The sequence below is a fragment of the Mauremys reevesii genome, linkage group 7 (genome assembly GCF_016161935.1).
Source record: "Mauremys reevesii isolate NIE-2019 linkage group 7, ASM1616193v1, whole genome shotgun sequence".
Classification (NCBI taxonomy): domain Eukaryota; kingdom Metazoa; phylum Chordata; order Testudines; family Geoemydidae; genus Mauremys; species Mauremys reevesii.
Window position 1 is genome coordinate 74,001,553 of NC_052629.1, and position 13,702 is coordinate 74,015,254.

General features: G+C 43.2%; 1 protein-coding gene across 6 annotated transcripts in view; it reads right to left on the reverse strand.

Annotated features, from left to right (window-relative positions):
- The window catches only part of FANCD2 (FA complementation group D2), a 225,425-nt gene that overhangs the window by 66,003 nt on the left and 145,720 nt on the right, over nucleotides 1-13,702 (reverse strand). For 5 of the 6 annotated variants that reach the window (XM_039546174.1, XM_039546175.1, XM_039546177.1 and 2 more), the window contains exons 28-30: nucleotides 10,878-10,999; nucleotides 9,311-9,457; nucleotides 8,102-8,218 (exon numbers count right to left, since the gene is read on the reverse strand). In XM_039546174.1, the coding sequence (XP_039402108.1) occupies nucleotides 8,102-8,218; nucleotides 9,311-9,457; nucleotides 10,878-10,999 (386 nt within the window). The remainder of the gene's footprint in view (nucleotides 1-8,101; nucleotides 8,219-9,310; nucleotides 9,458-10,877; nucleotides 11,000-13,702) is intronic. The other variant, XM_039546173.1, reaches the window with a different exon arrangement.

Below are 13,702 nucleotides of genomic sequence, written 5' to 3' on the forward strand. Positions count from 1 at the left end.
AGGTTAAAAATTTCACCCTCTAGACATTTTTCAAACTGCTCAACTTCTCTTTCAAACACTTTATCCAGCAATTTGCCTGCGACATCTGCTCTGTTGGGTGGACTGTATCCTGGTCTTAATGCCTGAACCATGTTAATGAAGTGTGGGTTCTCAATCATATGCAAAGGAGAATTTGTTGCATAAACAAACCAGGCAATTTTTTAATCAATTACCTCTTTTTGTTATCTGCTGGTTCTTATCACAAACTTATCTATGGTTGTTTCTGGATGATGGAGATTTTTTTCTTTTTGCTACAGGTGATACTGTGGCTCTGTGACATACATGATGTAACTGAAACACTATCATTGGCAGATAATTCAAACTATAGAAAATAATGGTGATCTTGAAGGTAGGTAGTCTTTAGAATCCTGTATGTTGAGGATGGAGTCTCCTAAACAAAATAAGTCAATGCAGTTATTTAATTATTATTACCAAACTGCTCATTTAGTATTACTCACTGACACTCAGTACTACTTTCAAGGTGAAATTGTAAAAGGAAGATCTGCCTATTTCAGCTATTTATTTTTTATCGCTACTGCATCTAAAATGATAGTACCATAGAGTAACAACTATATATTTTTTGCTCAAACATAAGAATTCAAGAATAGTCCAGAAGGAAGACAGGCAGTCCTTAAGAAAGAAGTATGAAATAAAAAAGTTTACCAACCTGAAGATCCTGCATGTTCAGACATGTTCCTTTAATCTTCAACGCAGCTTCCTCCTGAGAAGGAACACTTCTCATGTTGTTGTTTCATTTGGGCAAGCAGGCCTTGCATTTCTTTGTTGCACTGTTTGCATTATGCATGCATGCCTGTCTTACTCACAGGTAGAGAAACTTCATTAAAATATTCCTAAACTGGGTCTCTTTCACGACCTGTTGCCATTATAGGTTTTCCCTTCTAGTGAGAGAATGGTGTGGTAAATCTCAAATCAATGAAGACTAAACTCAGAAAGACCTCAAGACTTCTGGAATATGCTGCTCAAACAGTTTCACTTTTGTTTCTACTGCCTGTCCCTCCCGTCTCACATTTATCTCCAGACTTCTTCTTCTTGTCCAGATCTATTCCGCCCCCAACAATCTTCTATTCATTGAACTTTTTGAAACTTTGCATTTTTAGAGAGAGGTAAGGGATTGACTCTGTGTACACAAATTTGTCTGCGTACAAAACTTTTCTTAAACATTACATGAATATATCATCTCATACTATAGAATTAGAATTTGTAATCCCTATTCCATGATGAGATATATTTGAGCTATAATGTATCTTAATTAAAACTATCTTTAGATAGGTTTTTTCCTCAAAAAGCATTTTTATCAAAAAAATCCACCAAACAACAACAAATCCAAATCCTTGGATGCTGCTAATTTCCATCTCTATTCTGGGTGATCCATTTGTTTCCAGGAGGGACTGGGTCTATGGACCTTATTACTCAAAGAAAGGAAATTTTCATGTAAGCATGGATAAATTTTCTTTTTCTCCTTTGTTCTAAGATCCACAGATCCATTACAATGGGATTCTAATAGCAGTGTGCCTCCAAATTGAGAAGCAGGATCATCCTTTAAATGAGGCCACACAAAACAATGCAGATTACATATCATAGAAGATTAGGGTTGGAAGAGACCTCAGGAGGTCATCTAGTCCAATCCCCTGCTCAAAGCAGGACCAACCTCAACTAAATCATCACAGCCAGAGCTTTGTCAAACCGGGCCTTAAATCCTCTAAGGATAAAGATTCCACCACTTCCCTAGGTAACCCAATTCCAGTGCTTCACCACCCTCCTAGTGAAATAGTTTTTCCTAATATCCAACCTAGATCTCCTCCACTGCAACTTGAGACCATTGGTCCTTGTTCTGTTATAGACTCATAGACTTTAAGGTCAGAAGGGACCATTATGATCATCTAGTCTGACCTCCTGCACAATGCAGACCACAGAATCTTACCCATCCACTTCTATAACAAACCCCTAACCTATGTCTGAGTTATTGAAGTCTTCAAATTGTGGTTTGAAGACCTCAAGCTGCAGAGAATCCTCCAGCAAGTGACCCATGCCCCACGCTGCAGAGGAAGGCGAAAAACCTCCAGGGCCTCTCCCAATCTGCCCTGGAGGAAAATTCCTTCCCGACCCCAAATATAGCGATCAGTTAAACCCTGAGCATCTGGGCAAGACTCACCCACCAGCACCCAGGAAACAATTCTCTGCAGTAACTCAGATCCCATCCCATCTAACATCCCATCACAGACCACTGGGCATACTCACCTGCTGATAATTGATCAAAGATATTGATATTGATATTGATAAGTTTATGGAAGGGATAGTATGATGGGATAGCCTAATTTTTGGCAATTAATTTTGGCAATTGATCTTTTATCAATTGATATTGATAAAAGATCAATTGCCAAAATTAATTGCCAAAAATTAGGCTATCCCATCATACTATCCCTTCCATAAACTTATCAAGCTTAGTCTTAAAGCCAGATATGTCTTTTGCCCCCACTACTCCCCTTGGAAGGCTGTTCCAGAACTTCACTCCTTTAATGGTTAGAAACCTTAGTCTAATTTCAAGTCTAAACTTCCTAGTGTCCAGTTTATACCCATTTGTTCTTGTGTCCACACTGGTACTAAGCTTAAATAATTCCTCTCCCTCCCTAATATTAATTCCTCTGATATATTTATAAAGAGCAATCATATCCCCTCTCAAACTTCTTTTGGTTAGGCTAAACAAGCCAAGCTCTTTGAGTCGCCTTTCATAAGACAGGTTTTCCATTCCTCGGATCATCCTAGTAGCCCGTCTCTGAACCTGTTCCAGTTTGAATTCATCCTTCTTAAACATGGGAGACCAGAACTGCACACAGTATTCCAGATGAGGTCTCACCAGTTAGTATAATGGTACTAACACCTCCTTATCTTTGCTGGAAATACCTCGCCTGATGCATCCTAAAACCGCATTAGCTTTTTTAACGGCCATATCACATTGGCGGCTCATAGTCATTCTGTGATCAACCAATACTCCGAGGTCCTTCTCCTCCTCTGTTACTTCCAACTGATGTGTCCCCAATTTATAACTAAAATTCTTATTATTAATCCCTAAATGCATGACCTTGCACTTTTCACTATTAAATTTCATCCTATTACTATTACTCCAGTTTACAAGGTCATCCAGATCTTCCTGTACGATATCCCGGTTCTTCTCTGTGTTAGCAATACCTCCCAGCTTTGTGTCATCCGCAAACTTTATTAGTACATTCCCGCTTTTTGTGCCAAGGTCAGTAAATTATCTGGACACCACTGAGAACAGCCAAGCTCCATCCTCTTTGCAACTCCCCTTCAGGTAGCTATCAAATCCCCCTTCACTCTTCTCTTCTGCAGACTAAATAAGCCCAGTTCCCTCAGCCTCTCCTCATAAGTCACGTGCCCCAGCCCCCTAAATAACGAGGCCCATCGCTAGCAGAGGATGGTTTCAATCCATCGACCTCTGGGTTATGGGCCCAGCACACTTCCGCTGCACCACTGTGCTGGCTCTATAGAAATATCTCCTCCATCTGCCCCAGGCAATAGGTCTGAGAGAAAACTTTTGCTGAGGCATTGGCTAAGACTGGATGACAAATATGCAGAACTTGATGAACTTATATATTAACAGCCATGTGGGCACTCAGCAGCTCTCAATACAGGAGACATCACTACTGTGCCCTGGGATTTTCAGTGCTCCTAAGGCCTGGATTTTGGCACTTAACCAAAGGAGGACTATTTCTTGAATTTACTTGGGGAATGTTATGGCAGGTGTGAGAACTATATGTCGGAATTGGGTATGAACAGGGATATAGAAGGGCTTCCGTATGAGGGGAGATTAAGACTGGGACTTTTCACCTTGGAAAAGAGACAACTAAGGGGGGATATGATAGAGGTCTATAAAATCATGACTGGTGTGAAGAAAGTACATAACACTTATTTATTCCTTCACATAACACAAGAACTAGGAGTCATCACATGAAATTAATAGGCAGCAGGTTTAAAACAAAAAGAGGAAGTATTTTTTCACACAACGCACAGTCAGTCTGTGGAACTCTTTGCCACAGGATGCTGTGAAGGCCAAGACTATAACAGGGTTAAAAAAAAATTAGCTCCATCAATGGCTATTAGCCAAGATGGGCAGCGATGGTGTCCCTAGCCTCTGTTTGCCAGAGGCTGGGAATGGGCGACAGGGGATGGATCACTTGATGATTACCTGTTCTGTTCATTCCCTCTGGGGCACCTGGCACTGGCCACTGTTGGAAGACAGGCTACTGGACTAGATGGACCTTTGGTCTGACCCAGTATGGCCACTCTTATGTACTTATGTTCTTAAATCAGAACTGCTGAGGTGATCACTGTTGAGACACAAGGGCCTGCCACCCAGCACCCAATCTGAGAATGGGAGAATTGAGTGATTCCACTGTGACACCCTATACCCCATGTTCACCCCTTTTATAAAGTTATGATATATTTTGTACAAAGTATACCTTGTGAGGTATCATTTAAAAACTCAATCTGCTGATTATTATTGTCCTGTTGAAATGTGTGTTGCAGCACTATGTGTAAAATTATACAGCCTGACTGTATGATTGTTACTGAAATATGTTGTAATTCTGGTAATACGCACAAACCAATTTCTGAGACACAAAGACACATTAGCATACAGCAACGTGCTAAAGGACCATTACCTGCTTAATCAGTCATTTATCAGCAGGGAAGAGATGTAAACAAGTAATTTACATTTCATCTCAAAGACGATTCAAATCTCACATACACAGGGGACTGTTTGTCTATACCCGGGGGAGGGGAGGGTAATCCTCAAAGAGGGGAGAAGAGTATAAGAATAGGAGACAGTGACCTCCACATCGCCTCTTCTCTCCATCTCCCATCTCTCTCCTTATGACTAAGGCTATGATTTAGTTACAGAGGTCATGGAAGTCACAGATTCTGTGACTTCCAGAGATGCCCGTGACTTCAGCCTGCAGTGATTGGGAGCTGTGGGTGGCAGGGGACCCTGGAGCTCCGACACCCAATCCGCAGTGGGGGCCCCCGGAGCTCTTAGCCGCCACGCAACTGGCCCACGGCAGGTGGTGTGGGGACCTGCAGATCCCCATTTTGTCACAGATATTTTTGGTAAAAGTCAGGGACAGGCCACGACTTCAGTGAATTTTCCTTTATTGCCCTTGACCTGTCCTTGACTTTTACTAAAAATACCCGTGACAAAATCTTAGCCTTACTCATTTCATCAATGAATACCTGAAGAACACAGAACTGAGGGAGGGAGGAAGGGAGAGATTCCCAGACTAGAAAGAAACACAGCCTGTAAAATGTATTGCAGCGTATGGTGAAACAGATCTTTTTCTGCTTTTAAACCTACTAGCCTCGGTAAGTTTAGGAATTAGTTAGCATTTTTATTTCCTTTGCAACCAATTCTGACTTTTATGCCTTATCACTTGTAATCACTTAAAATCCATCATTCTCTAGTTAATAAACTTGATTTATTGTTTTATCAAAACCAGTATATGCTTGGATTGAAATGTTGGGGAATCTCTACGTAGGACAACAAGACTGGTGCATAATCATTAGTCAGTGTTGGAATAATAGGTTACTAGGAGCTTGCACTGTTAAGGAGGATACTGAGCAGTGCAAGACACACATTTCTAAGAAGCAAGGCTGGGACTGGGGAAACAGAGCAAGTGTTGCTCTGTATATAATTCATGAACGGCTGGGCACAGCATTCATGTATTCAGCTGGAGTGATTTTACATGCTAGTTGTTGTGTGTGCACAGCACCTGGAGAAGTTGCTGTTCACCAGCAAAGCAGTGTAAAAGGCATCCCAGGCTGGAGAGCTAAGGGAGCCAGATTGCACCCTGGGGAATATCACATTCACCCCAGGAGAAGTGGTAGCCCGAGACCCCGGAAGGGTTCACTTGGACAGACCAGGCGGGGTCAAAGGTGCAGTCCATTTGGTAACTATGACACCACCAGTTATGAAAACCTTGGCATTATGCCAACAGCTGAGATTGGACTCACTAAATAGGAGAAAACAAAGACTCCAAAATGGTTGAGAGGAAAAAAAGTCCTCTTCATCCAGATGTCCAGAGTCATGTGCAAATGATGCAACTTCAGAAGGCTGCAACTGGGACTTGTTCAAACTGAGAGGACCCCAGGACAGATCTGGCTCAGTCAGGTGGTCATGCAGGAAAGGGTAGATATGTACTTCCCACAATGAAGCCTGGCAACATCAGTGCCAGAACCTTTGTGAAGATCTTTAAAGAAGAAGGACTAGCTGGGTTTAGATAAGTAAACACATGCCCTTTAGACAGAGTGAACAGAATAAATTTGCCCTTGCAGAGGGCCTGAAGGACTGGTCAGGGTGGTTTCCATAAGCAAGTACATCCTCCAATTAGTGCTGTTGATTAACTGGAGTTCTAAGATAAGGCTGAATTCCCTACCCCCACTTGCTTCCACTTTATAACATATCATGAGTAGAAATCTTGCCTTCGCTCCAACCAAGAGAATGGGACAATGGTCTGTCTGGCCAGAGCTCTGGGATCTTTGATTCAAGGGCCTATCTTTGTGACAGGGTGGAGGAAAGGGGACAAGTCTACAACCTGGAAGGCCAAGGGGTGGGACCAAAGAATTAATTCAAAAGTGTAAAGTTTTCTTATTATTTCTAGATAATACAAGCCTCTGTGAAGCAGGGATTCCTTCTGCCAAACAGTTCTGGAATAGGGAAGGATGGAGGCTGGTCTGGCATTCCTCCAGAAACCATTTACTGGAGAAGAGACTCCAGTAGAGACCTAGGGGAGGACTCACTGCTTGAATCTTCCTTGCTTCCTTACAAAAGGAAATTCTCCTCCAAACAAAAGCTGCTGCTCCAGCAAACAACTTATTATTTGTTCTACGGTAGCGTCTAGAGGCCCCATCTGAGATGATGGCCCATTGTGCTAGGCGCTATACAAAATTTAGTGCCTCTGACCCTGTCCCAAAGAGCTGACAAACAGACAAAGGTTGGGAGAAAGGAAGGATTATTATCCCCATGTGACAGATGGAGAAGCGAGTCACAGAGGAATGATGTCCCATGCTGGAGCTGGGAACTGAACCCAGCTCTCCTAAGTCTCAACCCAGTGCCTGAGTCTCAGCACAAGGTCAGTTTGCCTCTCTAAAAACAGTGCTACAGCTGGTAAACAGAAGAAAGACACAATGGAAAAGGAGTGTAGTTTTCATTCTTGTCATACTCCAAAACAACTGGACTCAAAACTTCCGACAACAAAATATTCACCCCTCAGGCAGACCTGAAAAATATCAGCCCTAAAAGATGCAAGTTTGAGACAGTTATGAGCCAGTGAAAGGGCGGGGCTGTAGTGGAAATGCTCAGGCAGCCTCGACTCGGGGTGTCACAAACCCTTCTAAGTAACACAGCTCAGCACATCCTGATGGATGGGACCCCCAGGCAGGTGGGCTTGAGCAGCAGGCACATTCCAGGGAAATGCCAGCTCCCCACACCAGAGCAACTTTGTAGCCAGCAGAGCAGACACAGAAGCAGCCTCAGCAGGTTCTGCAGCAGGGACCTAGGGACACTGATACTAATGATGCTTTAAGTCCTTTTCACCCCATGCCTCAGTCTCTTCACCTCAGGCTCACTCCAGCTGCCCTTCATCCTTTCCTCTCCTTCCTCTTCTCCTGCACCCCTTCCCATCTATGTCCTCTCTCCATTCTTGTGTCTTTCTTTTTAGCAAATCCCCTGCTAAAAAAACTTAAATCGCAACATTAAAAACAAAAAACAATTAAAAATGGCAGCACTGCCATGCCCTTTGCTGCCCAGCCCTCAGCTTACACTGCTGTCATGTTCTATCCCTTTGCCCTGCCCTGTGTCAGTCTTGCTATTTAGATTGTAAGCTTTTGGGGCAGGGACTGTACACCACTGGTATCCCCAGCCTCAATCTAGCGCAGAAGACTCCTTCAGGCTCTCTACCTGAGGGTGAATTTCACTCTCCGTGCCTCTAGCTAGTAAACACTTTGCCCCACCTCTTCCTTTTGTACATACCTTTAAGAAAGGGGCTCTTTTTGCAGCGGGTGGTATCAGTATGTGCTCCAGCTTTTGGCAAAGATCATCCAGAAGGAATGCAAGCTCTGCTGGCCCTAACTGTACAATTTCTCTGGCCTACAATTTCAAGGAAGAAAATAATTCAGTATGTTCATTCTCCATTAACCATCCTCAAAAGTAGGCACACAGGATCTTGGGTTATACACAGGATGGATTATGTAAACTTGACGATTTAGGGTAACGATGATCCCCAAAATTCTCCATTACGCATTCAGCTAAGATGGTTTGCATTAGAAGGGCTAATGGAAAACTGTGGAAGGATGGCTGTGAACAGCCTCAGACTTTTCCATGGACTGAGCAATATAAATCCCAGTGACCCAAAATCAACTCTGTATGTCTTTGGTCAGTTTTGTGTATGTCCTTTTCTATGCCTTCTTTTATTTTTCAATCCAAGTTATGGGCGTTGAGCCTATCGAACCTCAAGGTCCTGGTTTCACAGATATTACCATAACACCCTAACTAGTCCAGGACTTGGTTCTGCCTACCCATCTGATGCTGGTTACGGAACTGTGGCTGAGGGGCAAAACTCCATGCAGCAGTGGGAATGCACCTCCAGTCCAGTCTTTCCCATCTGCCCTCTCATGAACATGAGACATTGGTTGCCCAAGGAAAGAGCCTTCTCTCTTTTTCTTTCCATGTGCCCTGTCTGTGTGTGTCCTGTCTGGTTGGGAAGGTGAATGGAGTGAACATGATGTTCTAACAGTAGCTGAGAACGGTTTGGTTGTGACATCAGTAATGTGTCATCACTAAAACATATGTGGTTTGTGACTTGCAATCCCCATTAGCGCCAAAGGGTTTAACACATCCCATGTGGTTAGTAAGAGAGATCAAAGCCTGAGACTGATCGAAGCTGAAAGAGCCCCAAGATGGAGCACCAGCTGGACGTGCATAAGTAACATCTATTTGCCACTATCTGTCCTAGGACCTTCTAAGGCATCTGTCTTCTCCTGTGTGTACATGGATACCTTCCCCTGAAGCAGCATACTGACTTTCTGCAGGTGGGCATGGGCCATGATGAGATTGGATTTCCTCAATTTTAGTTAAGCAGAGGAGGCTAAGTCTTCCAAATTCTCGGTGAGAATGAACCAGTTATAGTTCTGCAGCAACCTTCTAGCCCCTCTTGGTACAAGTTTACTCTGTTACACTTACTTCTGTGTGCATCTCCGAGTCCAAAATAGATTTGGTCAGCAGCCCACAGTGCAGGATGGTGAACACCTCAAGGTCTAGCTCTCGGAAGAATGGACGGTAACTCTGCAGCTGTACCAAAGGGATCCCGGACTTTTTTTCAGTGGTGTCCTGAAATGAAAATGGCAATGTTAATAGCAGAATAAAGCCAATGGTCACATCTGCACTCTGGTAAAGAATACTGCATGTAAAAAACATTGATCCTACAATAGAGGCCCCTACATTATTTGGTACAGCATGTGAAAAGAGCCAAGGAGCACCAGCTCCCTTGAGTGCACGATTTTCTCCAGCACAAACCCCAATTCCTTCTGATCCCCCTAAACTATCCCAGCTCAATAAAGACACTTCTCCCACATTCCGTCTTCCACATTTTTTCCCCAGGTTGAGCAACAGGAAAGTCTTCTTGGTAGTCAAGGCGTGGAATTGTCTCCTAAGAAAGTGGTGAAATCACCACCACTTTGGACTGAATAAAGCACTAGAAAATGTGCTCAAGAGACCAATCCTACCTTCACCCCAGGAAGGTTGACAAGACGATCTAAGAGAGCTTTGACATCTCCAGCTTCTATGAATCTATGGTCAGAGCAAAACTCACAGTGGACTCGATGAAAGATGACATTGTTTGACAAGTGATGTGAAAGAGGAGGAAGACTGTTTAGGAAATGATTAGGTCTTAGATACAAGTGTCAGATCTGGTCTTCTCCTCGAATGAACACTACTGGACATCTTATGTATCAAACAAGAAAATTTCACTCTCCAGTGCTGGAATATCTTCCACCAGAACCTGTAGATCTGAGGCATCCGAATCTGAGGCAAGACACTCTCTTTGGGCTGGTCCACACTAAGAAGCGGGGTCGAACTAGGGTACGCAAATTCAGCTACGTGAATAGCGTAGCTGAATTCGAAATACCCTAGTTCGAACTACTCACCCGTCCAGACGCCGCGGAATCGAAGTCTGTGGCTCCAAAGTCGACTCCGCCACCGCCTTTTGCAGTGGTGGAGTACCGGAGTTCGAACTATCGCTTCCGGAGTTCGAACTATCGCGTCCAGATTAGATGCAATAGTTCGAACTCCGAGAAGTCGAACTCACCGCGTCGACCCGGCTCGTAAGTGTAGACTAGCCCTTTGATTAATCAAAGAGATCTGATCTTAACAATAACTAGTCTAAAAGGTAAAAAGGCATTTATTTAGGTATGGATCTGAGAGATCCGCAGAGGTTCATGTTCTTTTGCTGCTGTGGTTAGAAGGAATTGAGGTGGCAACAGCCATGCACCCTTCTATAGCCACACCTTTAGAATCTGCTCAAACATTACCAGAAGGTTCCAGTGTTTCAACTGCACTGGTCAGTGCATCGCAAGAGCAGAACTATGCAGAGGACACTCAAAGAACCACCAACTTTCCAAGCTCAGATGTGAGGATCATGTCAGAAAGCAGCACTGAGCTCTTGAACTGAGATTTCTATCACTGTTAAGAGTCCCTCTCCTAGCTTTCTGTTTTACACACCCCTTTCTTATCCTGCACAAGCCCCTTTTACCAGTAGCACCTTCTCTAGCTGGGTGGTCTCAGCTTCGAGCTGATTTCCTTCAGGATTCTCTTCCATTTGTGAGTGGTCTGCAGAGGAGTCTTTGCTGCCTTCAGATTTTTGTTTTTTTCCTCCTGGAAGAGAAACAGTTTTACAAACATAGGCCATGCCAGAACCCGAGCCTCTGCGAGGGGTCAGCCAGGCTACTGATAGGGGAATGCTCATGCTGTAATCTAGTCAGATTTAGGAAAGCATCTGACAAAGCACTACACAAAGTCTATATTGGAGATAGCCAGGGTCACAGCCTGAAATTGCAGGTCCCAGGACATTTGGGGTCCCTTCCCCAACCACTCTTTTTTTTTCTTAAAGTGGTTTGCTTAATTGGGGCCCCATGTTTTTACTATTATCTACATATAAGTATGTTATAATGCAGTCCTATAAATCAATAGAAATGCCCTCACCTAGAATACTGGGTTCAAAACTAGTCACCCTATCTCAGAAACAATACTGCAGAAGGAAAAAGGGTTCAGAGAAAGTTGATGAGAATAATTAGGAGCTTGGTAAAATTCTCATCTACATAGAAACAGAAAAGATTGGAAAGGTCACCTTAGAGAGCCCAAGATAAAAGTCTTTTATGTTTGTACAGCACCTAGCACAATGGAGTCCTGGTTCATGACTAGGGCTCCTAGGTGCGATGGTAATACAAATAATAATAATAGTAAGTCCATACAATAATGCATGGTTGTGACATGCTATACCTCAAAGTAGCATCCTGTAACCCCCATATTCATGACTGGTATATGGTTGTGATATTTCAAACAAAGCATGCCTTGCAAGTTATCATATGAAAGCTCATGATCTGCTGAAAACTACTGTTCTGTCAAAATATGTATATTGTTAGTGTGCATGAGATTTGCTATACAGTTGTTATTAAACTATGTTGTGAGTTTGGGAGATGCCCACTGCTAGCTCTCCAGTGACTAAAAGGATGGTGACCCATACCCAGGCGGGCGTTAAATGACCATTGATCAGTAGAGGAATTGTAAACAAGGGATTTACAATTCTGCAAGAGACAGTTGTGTAAGCATCACACAATAAGATTTGCTCAACTCTATAACTCAGTTGCGCAAGCAGCACACAATGGGAGATTGCTCAACTCTGTGACTCAGCAAGGCCAACCAGGACATGTCTGGGACATGACTTGAGAATATAAAATAAGGGACAGTGGTGTGGCATCATGATTCCACCTTCTGCCCTACCTATAGTGAAGGCAATAAGAATACTAGGAAGACAAAGACATGAACTGAGAAGACTGTCCCAAGCAGAGAAGGAAATTCAGCCTGTGTATTAAGAACTATAACCTGCCTCCAACATCCAGCCGGGTTAGAAAAGCTGTTTGATTCAAATCTTACTTAGGCCTGGTCTACACTAGGGTTGGGGGTCGAACTAAGGTATGCGACTTCAGCTACGCAAATAGCGTAGCTGAAGTCGAACTACCTTAGTTTGAACTTCTTACCTGTCCAGACGCCGCGGGATCGAAGTCTGCGGCTCCCCCGTCAACTCCGCCACCGCCGTTCGCGGTGGTGGAGTTCCAGAGTCGACGGGAGCGCGTTCGGAGTTCGAACTATCGCATCTAGATTAGACGCGATAGTTCGAACTCCAAGAAGTCGAACGCTACACGTCGACCCGGCAGGTAAGTATAGACCTACTCTTAGTCTATAAGTTTGGATTTAGAATGCGTGTTTACTTTTTGTTTTCGTAGGTAACTATCTCTGACCTTTATATCTATCACTTAAAATCTCTCTTTCTGTAGTTGTTAAACTTTTTAATGTTTTATCCTTACCACTGAGTTTGTCTAAAGTGCCTGGGGAATCAGCTCAGGTTACAAAGGCTGGTGAATGTCCACTATCCTTTGACGAAGTGATGAACTAATTAATGAGCTTGCACTGTTCTAGAAAAGGTCTTGAGCAGTGTAAGATGGTATATTCCTGGGGTGTAACGCTGGGGATATTTGCTGGTGTTTCCCTGTGTATAGTTCATGAGTGCCTTGGAGAGCATTCATGCAAGGTAACAGTGCCTGGAAGGATTTGCTGCTTGTCACTGGCAAAGCATTGTGAGAGAAAATCCAGGCTGCAGAGTAAGGGGAGCACAGCAGACCCACAGTTCTAGGTTGTACCCCAGGGTTCCCATCACAATGGTCTAGAGAGGTTAGATGGGAAGTTTCTATTCTCCGTCTCTTACCACAAAACAAGGGGACATTCAATGAAATCAAAAAGGGGCAAATTCAAAACTAACAAAAGAAAATACTTTTTCACACAATGTTTGATGTAGACTCTGTGATGCTGTATGGAATATGGGAGACACTTTATGATATTGTTGATACCAATATTATAAAATTACAAGAAATCTGACAGATATGCCATGTAAGGTATCTGTGAAAATGTTATGATTTGCCAAATATAATGATCTTGTTTATATATTTGTATCACCTTTGTATTGTGAGTTATAGATATGCATTTCAAAACTTATGCTGTGTTTCTGGGTAACACCCTCAGACAGATTGGCATCACTGCTTAGCCTGTTTGATGGCCCACCAACGGTCATAAGCTATATAATGAACCCATTGAAAAAGCCAGGGTCTACACCTTATGAGTCAGCAAGCCATGTAGGGGACCTATGGACAGAACTCTAAGGCTTTTCAATGCCACCTGCTGCGAAGCTTGTGTTTAGGACACAAGAAGTACAAGCCACATGGCAAAGGATATAAAAAGGCAGCTGCATAATCTCCTTTTTGTTTTCATTCCTGCTTTTAACCTTTGGAGTAACTTTTCTACAAA